The 17,999-nt window shown below is 35.4% G+C and overlaps 1 protein-coding gene across 22 annotated transcripts in view; it reads right to left on the bottom strand.

Annotated features, from left to right (window-relative positions):
- RIMS2 (regulating synaptic membrane exocytosis 2) overlaps positions 1 to 17,999 on the bottom strand; it is a 482,918-nt gene that overhangs the window by 99,708 nt on the left and 365,211 nt on the right. For 14 of the 22 annotated variants that reach the window (XM_068932847.1, XM_068932851.1, XM_068932850.1 and 11 more), the window contains one exon: positions 3,547 to 3,582. The exons of 4 other annotated variants lie outside the window; for them this stretch is intronic. In XM_068932847.1, coding sequence (XP_068788948.1) covers positions 3,547 to 3,582 — 36 coding nt within the window. Of the gene's footprint in view, positions 1 to 3,546; positions 3,583 to 11,080; positions 11,114 to 17,999 lie in introns of all 22 variants that reach the window. 4 more of the 22 variants (XM_068932863.1, XM_068932857.1, XM_068932864.1 and 1 more) reach the window with 1 other exon arrangement.

Raw genomic sequence — 17,999 nt, forward strand, 5'->3', positions numbered from 1 at the left:
ATTTTTAAGGTTATCTAAGATTAAATTTTCAGAATAACAACAGCCATAAATGCGAGCTTCTGTATATTCACACTGGACAATATGGATTTTTATGTATGGAACTGGGATGGGAATATTAGTCTCCAGTATACTACATAAATCTGATTTAAACTCCAAACCTAAGTTCTAAGTGAGAACCTAACAGTAAAGTGGGGCTTTGTACGGGACCTCTGCAGAGTCCCTGAGCTTTGCATTCTCCTTCTTTACAACAGTAATGATAATACTACCCTGGGCAAGAAAGGCCTGCCAGCCAAATTGTGCAACGTCTGGAAGGGAGGGGGTGAGGAGAAGAGGGAACAGGTAAGGCTAAGCTGTACTGTTATCTAGAAACCCTTCTGGCTTCTGATTTCCTACTCAAACTCTCCATCTCTACTCCCCACAAACAACATGAACAAAAACACTTCATCAAAACCTTTCATAGAGATGTAAATCAGTATCAATGAACAAAAAGAAGAAATGATGCTTTTTATAGGGAGAGTGACAATGAAGAGAGCAGCAGATGAAAATTCCTAAAATACAATATGCCTAGTGTTTCCTATCAAAATTTCCCTCAACTATCATAGCCTTCTAAAAGCAGTATTTGCCAATGGTCACTAAGCCACAGAGTTTTTTTAATGATCTAGTTTTAAAAGCTTTAAAAAGGTATTTATAAATTTTATTTTCTCTGTTCAACATAGAAACTTTAAATGGAAAAATGATATTTTTCTTTTTTCAATAGCAGAAATAACACATTGGTGTTACTGATGAGGTAAAATACTCTAACTTCTGTTTAAAGAAAGAAATCATCTTTTGATGAAATCAGGACATTCTACGAATCCGCTTGACATTCTGTAGTATCTTTTGAAAGGGCTTGTTTTCACCAAAAGGGAAGAGATGATAGATACTATTTTAGAAATTTCGTGGATTTTTCTTACGAAGTTTCTCTTACGAAATCATCACATATGTTCTTTGTCCACAGTCGTTCTGCCATGAAAACCTGATTAAATGACAAGAAGTGGTGAAATAACACCTCTTGATCACACATTAGAAATTTCATAATTACTTGTGAAAATAGTTATTCCTATTTATGATCATTTGGCAAATGAAAATTAGCACTTTTCCATATATCCAGTTCCATGTGTTCTGTAAAACCAAACACTCCTAAATATGCAGTTGAGCAGGGAGTATAATATATAAGCCCCTAAAGCAAGTCCTCTGTAGTAAAATAGGCCTAGACCTGACTTTGTGATCAGTCTGCATTATACTTCTGAAATACTTGAATACAGAACAATATCAGTCTAACGTCATGTTAAAGACTTTTGTTTCAATTAATTATTCAGGCTTAGTTCAATTTATAGATTTGTGATTTGTATAGTCATATTCTGGAATGTTTTCTGTTAATTTTAGAAAAGTTCACCGAGGCCTACAGTGCTTATGGATTCTGTGACATCTCGTAATCTCAGTTTTCCAGTTCTCTTCTCCAGTCTTAAAACCTCATCAGTAAAAGCAGTGAAAATTCTGTAATTTCTATTTATGCTAGTGAAAAATTTTTAATAGCAGCTGGAAATGCAAAAGGGGAAAGCTCATACCCATTTTGCTATGTTTTATAATTAGGGACAGGAAGGAAACGTGAGATGGCTAAGTCTCTGAAAAGTCAAAATTTAAAAGGTAAAATTGATGGCTTATTTTAGTCTCAAGAGAAAAACACTGTAGACAGCAAAATTTAAAATAAATTTACTCAATTCCCATAAACTTATTAAAAGAAAATCTAACTTGCTATGTTCTTTTGAAACATAACCATTAACAAACAAATTAATTCAATTATATGCAAAAAAAGGGAATCCTTGGGGCAACGGAAAGTTCATAATGCAGAAGATCAGCTTCGGTTTTGCTGTACATGGCGCTGACGTGCAGAAAGATCGTGCAGGGATATTGACTGCCGCAGGCTCATTTCATCTGAAACTAAAGCCAGACACAACCAAGATCCGGATAGGAGTAGGACAGGCTGAGAGAGTGTCATGGCCGCTTCCCTCTCACATGGGCCAGAGCGTATGCACTACTGCAGTTAAGTGATGCAAATGCAGGGCTCTAACCATCTCCTGTTCCACTGGCAAATCTATACCTAGCTGATACCTACATGTGGTGATTTAAGCAGGAGCAGAAAGTACTTCTAGAGGGTCAGTAACTGTTGGGTACATAGGAAGCTTCAGCTCCTAATACGATTTCAGTAATCAAGTCAAGACTTGACATCAGTCCCACACTAAGGACTCCACTGTAATCAGAAGGTATATATGGAGTATACGCAGATACAGATACAGCATAACTAACTCTAATCTATTAAGTATCAATAGTGGTAAAAATGTAGGAGCATAATCTCTGACATTGGTAGTAGAAGGCTGACTGAGTCCTTAGGTGGTTATTCAAGTTGTTAGCTGGAGCCCAATACAACACATTTTCAGGGCTATAGAGATCTGAACTATAAAGCTAGTTCTGATAAACTTTCCTGTATTGCCATCACATCTCAAGTTGCATGCAAATGAATTTTGGCCAGGTAGAAGTGAGTGAGCTCACTTGTACATTTCTTCTATCTTGAACTCCTTTTCAGAATTTGACTTGTAGATAACAGTAGTGGCTGCAACAGAAAAAGCCAAGGAGTCCCTCAAACGTTAGGCATAGGAATAAAAAAAAATCAAAAGAGACTGATGGAAGAACAAAGCCTGATGTTGCTAAGTGAATACAACTGTGAAAAAGGCTGGGATCATTGTACTGTAGCCGTACCTCAAAGTTTTGCTCACTTTAATTGCCTCTCCAGTGTAAAAACAAAACGTGGCCTGAAAATTAGCTCTATGGGGTTTTCTTCAGCACAGGGAAATTCCTGGCTGATGAAGAGCCAGCTGCTGATTCAGTACTACCCATTCAAAATATTTTAAAAAGAGATTATGCCAAGGGAAAGCAGCGTGATTACAGTGTAGGCAGAGTCCAGAAATGCCGGAACTGGGCCCTGGAGTGCAGTGCACAGCAGCCCTGTAACCTGTCCTTGGATCAGCAAGGGCTCACAGCAAGCACTAGAATCACTGCCCCAGCCTCAAATGCAGCCTATTATTTTCAAGTTTTATCTTGACGTAAAATTCAGCTACTTCAGCACTAGAGCTGTCGTCATGACTGGAAACTAAATGTTTGTTTTCTAATAACAATTTTAAGGGGCTGTAATCAGCTGTTCATAGAGTCACATTTTGTAACAGAGAGAAGAAGGTAGATGGGGCTTGCATGTATGCATACTCTGTGGCTGGTGTAAGAAGTACAGTATGGAAGTCCTAGGGCATAGGAAAGCCTTCTTTAGCTGTCTCTGATCTCTTTCCTCCCATTTCTCCCCCTAATTTGACTCCCTTAAACAAGGAAATGAAATACATTTGGGAAAGCCCCAAGTATGTTTCTTAGTTTCTGTTATCTAATACTTATCTGCTTAAACATACTCTGTTAAAGAACTTAAGGGAAAAATATGAAGATATTTTGAATAATCCACCCTACCTGCATCCCCATTCTCTGGATCTGCTTTCTTTTCTTCTATAAACAAATGAAAGCAATATGTAAAACAAAAAGAGAAGGAGAGAGAAAATGCAGAAATAATAATAAAAGCAACAAAAACATGCATTTAAAAGGAAAAATGAATAAAATCCAACAAATTAATTTAAACTGATGACTTTAGCCACACAACCAAGTATGGTGCTCTGCTTCCAGAGGCATATTCACTGCATGCTACTGTCTACATTTTTGCACCCTAATGACTTACTGGAGGGAACCCAGGGGTATTTTGTGCCCTTCCAGAATCATTAACACACTCTATACAAAAGACAGTAAGGCAGGTGTCAGATGTAGTTAGTTTACAGTTCCCTTGAACAGGATGATGCACAAATAAAAGTAAAACATTAGTTTATGCTATGTGTTTTCCACAGCTTATACGCAATATGCGGTCAAGTGGTTCAAGCATAAAAAATTAATGTCTCAGAATAGCTTTCAGTAATTACTTTAAATCTTCCTCGGGATAATCAATTCTCATAGCTTCTACAGGTTAAAAGGTTTAATAACGTTATCATTGTAGCTTTTCTTAGAGCTCAAAAATGATGAAGAACAAAAGATGCTAACAGCTATACATAGAACCCAGTTTGTGCACGTAAATCCATCTAACTGATGCCAAAAAATATTCTGAATGCAAATCAAAGGTTGTATATGGCTCAGGGCACGCTTCTGTCACAAAGAAACATCGGTTCCCTATCAACTAGTTTGGCAGCGCATACACACTGCACTCTGAAATCCAAGTTCGGTAATTAATGTAAAAGAATTTTAAGTCAAATGAAATTTACTGTAATTAGAAATACATGAACTTTTAAGCAGTTTCTCTGTTTCTTCTTCTTATCATAAGCCAGAATCTTAATAATTTCAATTAAAATAATCCGAAGAATACGGAACAACTCCCTCTCACCACAAACCAAAAATAGCATATACTATTACAATTAAGTACTTTTTACCAACTTACTAGTTACTGAGGATTGCCCACAAAATTGCTATGTCGTTTATAGTACACTGACTATCACCACCGAAGAAGAAAATAGAGATGTTACATTTCAAAGAAGTACCAGTTTGTAGGGGATTATCACAGCAGAAGACTAAGTCCTAAGACCTAAAGAGAAAATATACTGGGACAAAGTAGAGGTGTAATATAGAAAAATGCGATCCCGTGCTATGCTTTGATGGGATCTGGCATTTATGTGCCATTCTATGTGGGATCAAGGTGGTTCTCCTACTGCCAACTCCCAGTGGAAATGTTAGACAAATTAATGTCAGACGTGGCAAGTCACAAACCTACACCCATTCCCACACCTTTGGAAATCAGTAGATATCAAATGGGTTCTTGCAGCCCATTCCCCGCCCCCGCTTCCTCCTCCATTTTGTCTACAGTGCGTAAGTAATGCCCTTTGCATGCTGTCCTACTACTCTGGCCTTTGCGTAGTCTGGCCTATATTGGCCCTGTCTGGGCTGTGGATACGTGGGCTATGAAGAAGGCAGAAAAGCAGAGGTAGTTGTGTTTGCTTTTCAAGCTTTCAAAGGATTTTAAAATTGCAGTTACCAATGCAAGAACTATGAATACAACCCTGGCTTCTAACCCTGGCTTCTCCTATCTCATTACTTTCTAAAGCAAAAGTCATTTGATAGCAATACCACTGATTAAATGCGATGCAACATTTATGAAAGTGAAGTAACAGGCATTAAAATACCTTTGAGTTTGAGCAGAGACAGGATGATATAATATCTAAGTTATTTCATATATATGGTGAAAATAAATCTTTACTCTACCTGAAATAGCATCCTACTACTGAAAGCTAATAGGATAATTTATATTTTTTATTCCTTCTCTGAGATGTTTTATAAGGCCACTTGTCCATCTTTCTGGGCCACAGGACTTCTCATAAACAAAGCTTTAAATGAAGACATTGTCAAAGAAAAAGGAAAACTTGAAACAAGTCTAAGTTTCCTTTGTTCTCATTCCTCCTTTAAAAGGTACAAAACAAATCTTTCCACATTAACTCATAGAAAAGCATACCATAGTCTTGGCAAGCAGGAAACTGCTGGATTCTTGAATTATAAAGTGCAATTGAAGTGCTGTGACATTTATTACAAATCCCCAGAACAAGCAAATCCTTTAGATTTTTAAGGGAAAGGTTGGCAACAGTGGATCCTACCCTTCAAACTGAGGTTTCGGTTGTATTCTAAAGAACTGTCTGGAGAAGTGCTAGAAAGAGCAGAAGTTTGAACTGAGAAAGTTATCATTTGGGTGGGAAGCGGCAAAACTGAGCAGTTATCAGTATTATCTTACGAAACTCATTGACCAAAGAAAACAAGGCCAACTTCTCATCAGCACAAATCTTCACAGCAATTATGTGCCTCATCATCCCATCTTAAAAGATAAGAGTGCAAGCTCAGCATGTTGAAACTAAAAGAACGGTTTTGGTTCCCTCAGTTGTTAGGTGCCCAAATCAAAAAATTGTAAATAGGATTAACATCTCAGAAAAACTGAACACCAATAAATCACTCAAAGATCTTTTGAAAATGTCTCAAACTGAATAATATAAATTGCACTTGATCATTGCTACTGGAATGATCACTTACATTTCATAAAATAGGAAATGCTTCTCTACTTAAGTGCTTTCTTAAAAATTGAGCCTGACTTTTCAAAGGGGTGGGAATTAATAAACATCATGTAATTAAAAAAATTAAATTTTTACTTAGGACTCTAACTTTAGGTAATTACTTTTTAAATGGTAGTAAAACATCTTAGTAACATCATTTCTTTCTATACCTGACAGAAAAGACCTCTCTCTTGAAACGTTCTTGATCAGAATACAGGAAAAGCAATTTTATACCAAAGCAAATCTCTAAAACAATACTTTTATCAAAGCAAACACAGAAAACAATCAAACAAACATCAGATACCAAAACTTCTAAGTTAAAGTCCTGCAATCAAAGGGTTATGTTTCCTTCTATTTGCAGAGCTACTCAATTCCAATTCTACCTCTATATTTTGCTCTCTTTGGAAAAAATCTGTCACCGCCTCCTATTTCAAAAAAATATTTTGCTATATGCCTCACTCTCCGATTCAGGCAGGGTATATGCTGCTGCTTTCCTTCATACATACAGTAATGGAAAAAAACTCTTTCTAAGAGCAGATAAATCCATAGTAATCCAGGAAAAGGTCTTTTCATCTCCACTTCTGCCATTAGGTCAGCAAGACCAGAATTTCTTAAATTATTAGTCACATACTGCAAAACCAGTACCCATGCTCCAAGAAGCAAAGCCTCTAGCTGAGACCTTTTGCATAAGCTCCTACAGAAGCCACTATTGCTATTCCTGATAGTCTTTTTGTCTTAACTGTCTATACTCACATATATTCCAAATGTTAATATAAGAAGACTGGTAAGCTGTTATATTTTTAAAGATCTGCAAGTTATGAAATTAGCCCAAAATTTTTTCATTCCGGCTATCCACAGCATGAAAAATCTAACTGCCTAACTGCTACAGGTCTAAAGAAAGATCAGGTGATGCCTGATACAAATGGCTGCTGAACTTCACTCGAGCGCTTTATGGCCAAGGTATGGTAAACATAAAAAAAGCTATTGCTACAACAAGCAAGGCCTTTCCAAGAAGTGCATGCTCCACATCACAATCTGAATAAAAAGAATATGAATGACAGCTATAGAAATATGGCTCACGAAATAAAAAATTCTGCACAAGAATTGAAGCCTTGTTTCTTAAGTGTTTTTATATTAAAGTTTAAATGAGATTGAAGTGTGAATTACTGTCCTTAAAAGGGAATGCTAGAATGAAGACTATTTCAGTTAGCCAGATTCCTAGTGGGGGAGCATGCCTTTACATTCCTGTTTTCTATTTGAGAATTGTTTGACTTTTTTTTTTTCTTGTTCTTGGCTTCAGATTGACACATTAAATAAAAACTGAAACCTGGGGACATTTCTCACCAATTAAAGAAATTTTCATCACAGTGCTCAAACCATGTTAGCAATGCTACTTTAGATTATTTGCAGGATATATGGCACTGCTTTGTAAAAGAGTTGAATAAGATGGTGTGGCGAGCTAGACAGGAAAGTTAACGAATTCCTAGAATCATCGGTCCTCATCACTAGGGAAAGATCAGTTCAGCTGGCAAAGGACAAAGGTCTTTTGGAGCAAGCCTGAAAGTCTGCTCTGTTCTATATGTTCATTAAAATAATAATCAGGGGTATGACCTAGTATTTTTATACTAGGTGCGCTTACCCATGGATCCTTTTTCAAGGTGATTTTTACATGGTAGCCCATGATGTTTGTCCTACTTGCCACTTCATACAAAGGTATACCTACATTTTGATGGCTTTGAAGAACACTGAGATCCCACAAAGAAAAAGGGATTAAAGAGGAAGCAATAAGACTAATGTTGGCTAAAAAACCATATTTCAATCCCCTCAAGAACTCTGACTCTTTCTCCATATCCAAATGGTATGCAATAGGATTTTGAAAACGCAATAGAAAAATATCTGCAGGGTCAGTGGACTGCTATATTCTGTTCTCATAAAAATATATTCAGATCAGCTATGTTATAAACATAGCTCTCTGTTGTCCTCATGAAAGCTTGAGCACAGTCTTATTTTATGTTCTCCAGAACCCTGTTTATCAAGTATGTAGGTGCCTCAGATTTCCCATCACTGAATATACTCCACAGAATAACCACAGAATATTTCACATTCTGATAGAGCCACTCCAGAACGCAGGCAGAAACACTTGATGATAACTATGCCTCTGCTTCCAGAAAAGCAAACACCTATTAATAGAGATTCTTCAGCCATCCTAAGAATACAAGAAATCTTCGTTAGCATCTCAATACTCAGAAATATGATGCAAGATGTAAGCAAAGAGCACAAAACAACAGTCATTCAAGACTAGGGAGAATTACAAATTCAGCTAGTTAACCTTTACTGGTAACAATGTGTATGCTCTGGTATTACATTCTGCCTCTTGTATAATTATGCTCTCATTTTTAAGCTAGGTAATGACATCACAACTTTTTTCTTTTGGTAGACTGAAGATCAGTCCTTATTTACCTGGCTAGGTTCAGATGGCTATTTGGGTTACTGGTTTTGGGGGCCTTTGGGGTTTTCTTGGTTTTAATTCTAATTCTAATCAAAATGAAAAGTAAGGGCAGTCTCCCAGCCATCCAATATAATACATCTATTAGTATGCTAAGTACCTTTAAACTCTATTTTGGAGTCTGTGGCCTTTGTTGACCAAATACAGTGTCAGTCTATTTAAAATGTCTCAGTCATAATCTGTGGCATGAGATTTTGAACATAACTGTCAAGTTAAATATCATAGAAACCTTCAGAGATGCACAAGTCAGTTAACCACATTTGTGCTAAAAGGCTAAAAATTCCATCAAATCTGAAAAACGTTTTCTGTATCTCATATGCTTGAAGACCACAGGAAGCATTAGCTGCAATTTGTTGGTGCGATGGTAACTAGTCAGTCTAAACAATCTTACTGGTAAAAAGAAATTTCTCCACTTCATGACTGTGGTTCTTTGGCAGGTGAGGTTCTACTTCACTTGCCCATACTGAATATACAGGTGGGTGAACAGCCATGTGTCTTCCTAACTATCCTTAAATCCTATGAAACATTTTAAATAATTTCCAAAATACAGTTTTAGAAACAAATTGTGAAACTTCTGCATTGCTAAACTCCTCATTTACCCAAGGAAAACAGGGTTCAATCATTAAGGATGCTATCAGTCTGTACTGCTGCCAGATAACAGAATCTGTATCAAAATAATTCTGATTGATTGTGAGCTTTCTGAATTTATGCTTGTGTCTGAGATATGCAGCATAAATTGCATATATTGCATGCACTCCTATAGGATTTTCCTATTAAGAAAATCCTAGATTTCTTTCAGGGAATAAAATTTTGTTATTTTTGCTCTGAAAGATGATAATATCCAGAGAGACAAACTGGTAATATTTTTATTTCATATCTATATTCACACATTCAGATATTTAGCTTCACAACATTTCTTGGTCTTGTAACACCTAAAATCAATCGCTAATCCTTCACCTAAATGTTTGGTAGCATGGCAAATACTGTGAAAAGCATTTCCTAATGAATCCTGTAAACGGATAATCCTAGTTCCACACATTCTAAAGCAAATTCTAAAGAAAATGGAATGTCTCCTTTTGAAATGTCACCCTTGCTTTTAGCTATGCAGGCAGCTGGTCAGAGCGTCTCCACGTGCAATGTGTAAACTATGATGTCATCAAGGTAAAAGTAGCATCTGCAAGGTTCCATAAAGATAATCCCTGACTCTAGGGGATCACGGCAAGGGTAGTAACAAAGATACTGAGTTCTGAAAGAACAGCCCTAGCAGAGGAAACACAAAAACTTCTGACTAAATACCACCCAAGTTTAATGGGCCAGGCAAAGTACAACATAGACTACTTTAGATCTTAGAAGCTAAATGGCATCCAAATTCCTTCTTTAGTTTGTTGGGACAATAGTGGAAGCACAGAGAATAAATTACAGCTTTGAAATAATAATGGTAAAACTTTTAAATACATAGGGGGAATTTCTTTGTTGTTCTGATATACATGATTGAACAAGCAGGGCAAGCATGAATAACTACTGTATTTTCAGTGCTAGAATGCCTTGTTAAACGTTAGTTCTGTGCCACTAAAACAAATAAAAGTGTCTAGGTCCTTGGACAAAACTCAATAATTAAATAGAAAAAACAGTAAAATGGCAGCTTAAAATTTAATATGAAAGATGAAAATTAAAAAAAAAAAAGAGTAATATACAACATGAAAAAAAGACAAGCCATGAACAATATGGATAAACCTAATCTCTAATGTTTTGGCTTCTCTGTCTTTTATCATCACACTCTTGTTTTACATTTGTTGGCATGAGAGAATAGTTTCTGATCACTAACATCTCTACCTCTTGATCACTAACATCTCTACCTCTAATCTCCATGTGTTGTTCAAAGGATCTAAGCTTGAGATGCCAGTGCATGAAATGAAATTAATGAAATTATTCAGTTCTCAAATTATATCCTCCCCAAGGTGAATAATAAATTGTTATATCTGTTTCCAAAACTTCTGTTGCAGTTGTCAGATGCGATGATAAAACAGATTACAGACTGCTCGCACGTGCAAGCTGGAAACTTAGAGGCTAATACATAGATAATGGAGATAGGAAATAAGCACTGAGATGAGAGAATTCTAATCACTTTAAAGTCTTAAGATATAACACACGTATCATCAGTTAGCTTTTAATGCTTACTTTTTGTAGAGTACATAGTTTATAGGCAATAAAAATTACACAAAAATCCTATCTAAAATTAAATTCCTATGATTTGTTTAAATATACTGAGGGGGGAGGAGAGTGGAAAGTATGTGAGGTGAGCCATGATAAAATCTACAGGAAAGGTAAAATAAAAAAAATAGCACAGAGAAGAGCAGTAGAAGAGACAGACCTGAGTTTCTTCTCCTTGGTGATTCCGCTTCTTCTGTGATCACATCGTGTAATGGACAGACATAGACAAAGGAGATGGGCGTGAGAGGATGTATTCAGAAGGTTAAAACTGACACCGAGGGAAAGGGCCAAAAATGGTCTTAGAGAGAAGTCTGCAGTGCAGAGTTAGTAAATGAAGAAAAAAAACCACAGATACCAGAAGGAAAAAGAAAGCTGAAGAAGAAGTGGTTAAACTACTGTTGTTGAAGAAGAACAGTAAAGATAGGGTTAGTATAAAAGCTGAGGAAATAACAAATGTTTTAATTGACAGCAAAGTCAATCCTTGGAATGAAGCTGAAGAAAAACCTGGATAGCAAAACGTATGTTAACTAGCAGATACGCTTCAGGTTCATGACTATTCATCTTTTTGGAATGTTATCTACTTGAACGCATATATCATTTTCTTCTTTTAATTACTGAACAGATCATTTAAGGTCATCATTGGGAAGTGTATGATTATTAGATATTTGAATTATTTAATTGTTTGAATTCACGCTGAACTAAACTTTCATATATCCAAAACGGAAAATAAAAAGGAAATAGCTTGTTTGGAAAATGATATACAAGCCCAGGAATTTCAGAATCCACATAACACACTCTGGAAAGGACTGCATTATAGTAACACACTACCACTGGCAATCTCATCGCGACCAAAGAACTGAACATGAGAAAAGGGAATTAATGTGCAGCTATTACCTCTCACAGTCAATTCGGCAGATATTTTGTTCAGAACCAAATGTTACTCATAGCCCACAGAAGTCTAAGTTACCAGAAATGCATGCAAGTTCAAAGCAACTGTCTCATTACTTACTTCATTACTTCACATTCAAAACACATACTGCCATTTCAGATATGGAAAACATCTGAGGGACAGTGTCACTTTCTGTACTGAACATCTATTTGTAGTAAAGGAACGGAGGAATTCATCTTGAAATGTAGTAATAAGTAGAAAGAACTGTGAAGCTACCAACTTTAGCAAAACAAATGCATTCTTCTAAAAGTATCAGAGTTAATATGAAAAAAAAGTCTATTTATAAGCTCTAATCTGATTTCTGCTTGCAGTCTTTTAGAGAGTCACAAAACATGGCTCATAATTCATTAGTACTGCAGATGATATATTAAGAACTCCACAAAAGTTTGGACATTACAAAAATATGCTATAATCTTATCCACATTTTATAGTCAATATCAAGACACCATTCAAAAATGCAAAATTAGAATAAGTAATATAAATCAAAAAAATTAAATTAAAGACAACACTAAATTTCAACTGATAACCAATGTCTTCTACAGTTAAACCATTTTATTTTATAGCTGGCAGACTATAATTTTCATCTACTATCAAATGCCAAGACTGTACCCACACTTTGTTGTAAAACAAGAAAACAAACAGTTTGTAACATACATATTTGGAATGCATTTTTAGGCAATCAACTTTCTCACAGAATGAACCCAGCTATGTGCTATATTTCATATATATATATATATATATATATGAAAGCATAAAAGTTGACAGCTTTGACAAAGGATGTTATGTGTTCTCATATTAAAAAAAAGTAATGGTGTATGAGCATCTTTTTATCTGGGCAAGTACAATGAATTCATAATATGAAATATGAAAAAGTAAATGCAAAGATTGACTTTACCTTGGTGTTATATAGCCTATATTAATACAGTGTGACCATAATTGCTGTAGCTGTTAAATGAATAAATCATTATTAATATCATCAAAGTCCCAGATAAAGTACTTAAACTTTGCAAAAATGTTTTCTATTATAAGCCCATAACCTTGAAGGCAACAGTCCTACTAGTGACTAGTAGTCCTACTCCAGAGGAGTCACTAGAAGTCTGTGTCGTGACCTCCTCACATTTCATTTATTATTTTGAACATGCATAAGTATGTGTTCCTTCGAGACATATACTTGCACTAAGATAAATTCTTCTTAAGAAGTAGTCCAAGGCCCAGATACAGTAATGCAAACAACCACAAGGAGTTCCAGTAAGGTCAACGGCACTTGGCATGGACACAAGTGTATACCACGGAAACTCCTTTTGAAGATTTTGCCACCAAATGACCAGTACTTGGCTGCATATTAGTCCCATGTAGCAATCTTTTACAAATTGCATTTTAAAAGCCCTCATGCAAAGTATTTGTTATGAAAAAAATTGTTTATTTATCAAAGAGCCAAACAAAATATATCAGAAGAATAATTTTAATACAAGCCAGAGAGGGAAATTAAAGATAGTAGATCACTTTATCTATCTGTGAATATCTGTTCAGCTGATACCTCATCTCTCAAGATCTGTTGCTTCTAATATTTTTTACATCAATTGCTGCAAATATTAATGAATTACTCAGTAGAATTTGTGGCACGGTAATACATCAATTTTTTTCAATTAACGATGATAAGAAGGAAGTACTAATAGCCCCATCAATTTAGATACAATAGCACTTACATTAATCAATCTGCTTATTAAGAGACCATGCCATACATCCCAAACAACAGAGTTTTAAAACTCTATCTCTGTAGCTTTTAATCTACTAAATCAGATCTTTGTACATAGTACATAGAAATGTACTGAGGACAAAATCATGGAATAAATTCTATTAAGTTTATATAACGTCAATAAGCAGTCTTCCTTTGCATAGTTATTGCTTTGTTGTGGAACTAGCATTTGTTTGGATCAATTGTTCATGTTGACGTAGGAGAGCGCTATGTGTAAGGGTATTATAACAGATTTAGAAACAAGTGAGACTCTCTCAATGAATAAACTTATGAATTAAATGAAAACCAGCTATTGTACTGCAAGTCTGAATAAGAGAAAAGAAATATCTAGTATTTTATCATGCTTTCATACAGAAATCTTCATTGTAAGCGATGTCAGTTATTAAAGAGAAGTATTTAGGAACTTAATATATGAACAACCATACCTGAAACTTATATGGCAAACACACCCATCTGAAATTCTAAAAGTTGCATCGGACAGAGCGGTGTAAGTTAATTACTATTTTTATCCAAAGGCTTTTCTTAATTTCAGGATTTTTTTGTTCCTTAAAAACAAAGATCTTTACCTATGTTTATGACCTCACAAAAAATTTCTGTGGTTTCCAGATTTGGAAAGCTCAGTTTTCTGACACTCTTCACATAAGAAGGCACAATCAAGTAGGCAACATTTTAAAACACGAACCATTCAAACTGACATCATTCAAACTCGGAACTGCTAAGGACAGAGATAACAGAGGAATAGTAGACAGCAATATAGTTAAGAGCAGAAATAGTCATTAAACGAAGATTTAGAATGAATGGGTAACTATTTGACTACATTGAAGTGTGAACAAAATCAGTTTTCCATAATATTCTTCAACAGCATTAAATCTCATCTACCTTTCCTGTAGGTACAGAGCCCCATTCACACTTCTGATTTTTTCAACCCAATCCTATGAGCTGAAGGTGCAGTCTTTATCTTAAGGTGTAAATTCACACAAACATAATCGCAGCTGCACACTGGACAGACACTGGCATTTTTCCTCAAAAATATAAGCAGAGGATTAGGATACAGAAAATACTTATAGAGAAGATAGAAACAATACATTTTATTTTGCAACTAAATAATATATGCTAGGTAAGATAGTAAGAACATGAAAACTGCGGGATATTACCACCCAAAGATAAAGATAATAGAGAAGAAGGTAGAAAACAACATACAAGAAGAAATCAAAATAGTCAGTAGCATGAACTGTATACATTATAAGAAAACATGTAGACTGCATTAATTTTTTGTAAGTCTCAAGAGATAAACCAAATGAGGAAGTCAGAGAGACAGCTTTTATGATTTTGTGTCTCTGAGTAAAGTTCAAGTTATAATTTTATATCAAAAGAGAAAAATGACAAAATAATCAAATTTCAAAATATTAATGGACTACAGTTAAACGTTGAATTAGAAGTATTTATAAACTCTGAACAGATAATAAAGAAATCTCACTATTAAGTTAGCTGATTTAGGTAACCAAACCTATTTTGAAATTCTATTTCAAAAAAACATATGATTCCCATACGCTCTCTATCGTCAATAAAGGACAGATTAGCTATCTTAAATCAAATATCTTCCCATTTTAAATCTATTCTCATCCTAGCGGTGTCAGTAAGTTTCATCACCTACAGAATCAGGTTGTCCATGAGATCACAATAGGTAAGATTGCATGAACGGTTTCTGAAATACAAAAGAGTAGTAAAAAGGTATGCACAAAAAGGTATGTGGTTTGCTAGGCATTTTCAGGCCACCTCACTATCTGTGATTTGTTGTAAATGACAGTAAACTCCTTTCTGACTTCATGCAATTTGGCTGAGACACTGAAGCACAATATTTGACTATGTCTGTGCCCTATTCACATCTGGACTGCAACTCCCATCCACATAGACACCCCTTTTAACCATAAGAAATCTCTGTCTCTTGAATCCAAAACTTTTTTTCCTTTGGTACAAATTAAGTGTACTGACATTCAAAGTGGAATAGGAAGAAATCAAAGTAAATTTTAAAATAAATAAAGACATAAGAGGAGTATCTGTTTTGAATTATTAACTGCAAAGACAGTACCTAGTAAGTGTGGAAACACTCATGGGTTTTCAACAAAACAATTACTCATGCCTTATAGTCTATCTACATCACTTCTTACTTGCCATGGCTTAAACGATTCTCATAGATTCAACATGGCACGTAACATGTAGCTCTTCCCATAAATTTTACTTCACTATTTTTCAGGTCCCATGGTATCTTAATAAGATCCTTTTTTATAACTTCTCCTTAGCACTACCTTGCATCAGTGTCAAGGACTTTTTGTTTTTCCCTTTCCCAATCCATTTCTTTTGAAAACTGTTCTACTGCCCAGTCACTTTTCCCCTTTAGCAATCATGAACTACACTCTGACTCACTTTGCTCCTCGCCTCTCCTTTTCAGAAGAGTATAATTTTATACAAATGAGCTTAGGTAAGATTCTGCAAATGATTTGCTTAATTCTGCAGTTACTTCCATTAGCCTTCTTTCTGCTCTCTGAATATCCTCTTATCACTACTTTGTCTTTTCCAGCATCATTCATTCCCCATTTCAAATCAGATCTCTCATTTATATTTTTGCATTTATCATACTTTCAACTGTGACTAAAAACTTCTTTTAAAATCACCACCTCTCCTTTTGACCACGGTTTACTACTTCAAGTGATGCCATGGCAATAGATACATAAACCATAAAACTATAGTCACATTAAAAATTATTTCTGAAAACCCTTTTCTGTGTACAGTTAAGGAATGTTCCCGCCTAGAAAAAAAGATAAATGTTCCATGTATGCAACCACCCATTATCCTCTTCAAATTAAAAGCCAATCAGTACATATAAAATACTTACCGTTTGTAAGCATGCATTACCTTTGTCTTATGTTTAACTTACCATTGTCAAGATCCCTCTAAAACTTTAGTACTACTTTAAAAAAATACTGCTTTCCCTCAAATTATTACAAGGGCACTTCATTTTGTTTCATTCCACCCAGAGAAGTGTAAATCCATTTCAACTAATCTGTCTCCTTTTGTTCAGTCATATTAAAATATGTATCAGCACTTTCCCATGGTTGTATTCTTCAACTGTTGCTTAGAAATTAAGTGTCTGTAGCAAGGGCTACACATTTGATAACACAAACTTCTCAATAGGCAATAACAATGAAACCATTCTGGCAAACAGATAATAACTATCAAATCTGCTGGCCCCAAGTTTGAAAAACAGGCAGAAAACAGTAGTATTTCCTTTATTATCTCATGTGGGTAGTTTCTGCATCAGCTGTAACATGTGTGGATGCAGGTACGGTTTGCTAGACTGCATTCAGCTTCCAAACTCTGCACAGTCAGACAGACCGCATACTTCAAAAAACAACTGAAAAGAAAGAAAAATGAGTACTCCTTCCTTGGTGGTCTAAATCATGTGCTTTCTCCCTTAATAAACCTGTTGGGTTCAGGAAAGATTACTGATGATACTAGATGAAAATAACTGCTTATTTAAGCAAAACAGCATCTTGCCCAATCCTCTGTACAGGACCTATGTTCTCTACCCGCAGCCTACTCCTTTTCCAGCTTGTTCTCTTAAGGCATCATGTATAAAAACGTGAAAATGCTTGCATTCTACTTTTTTTTGTTTTGCACTGATCAAGGACTAGAGCTTTATTCTCTTTCCATCATTCATCACCTATTACAGCTCAGAGGCAGGGGTGTTTAAAGTAGAAAGTGCTTTGTTGTTTAGGTAGGAACAAATAAGTACTCCATAAGCTCTTTGACTCCATGGTATTCTGAGAATACAGCGTTTTCTCAGCGCTGACACTGGCCAAAGCAAGGGCACACGCTGCCCGTGCCTTGAATTTTGATGTGAAGCTCACCGATGATTCTGCAGTTTTGCCCTTCAGAATATTTGCATAAATACAATCGACTTTTTGTAATTTACTGAACAATATTTTTGAAAATTGCCTCATAACTTAAGGATTTAATTAGGAATTTTATCATTTTCTGTGGTAAAGCCTGAATCATAAGAAACATTTTACTACAGTGTTTAGTGACTTTAAATTATTCTCCAACAAATTTGCTAACCTCATTTCTAGTCACGCATACACCTTGAGTTTAACGCTTCACATGCTACAGCAGTATTATTATTTTTCTTGTTACTTGGAATTATTTTTATGATCTATTTATGATTTTATCTAGAGCTGTTTGCACGGTCTCACTTCTTCGCTCAGTATATTTACGTAATCAATATTGAATTTTTGTCGCAGACTTGGTTAGCTTAGCTGTGATACTGCCATTGGCTTGTCCACATGACTGAGTAGGTTATATTCTTAACAGACAAAC

Source organism: Struthio camelus, chromosome 2, assembly GCF_040807025.1.
Source record: "Struthio camelus isolate bStrCam1 chromosome 2, bStrCam1.hap1, whole genome shotgun sequence".
Lineage (NCBI taxonomy): Eukaryota > Metazoa > Chordata > Aves > Struthioniformes > Struthionidae > Struthio > Struthio camelus.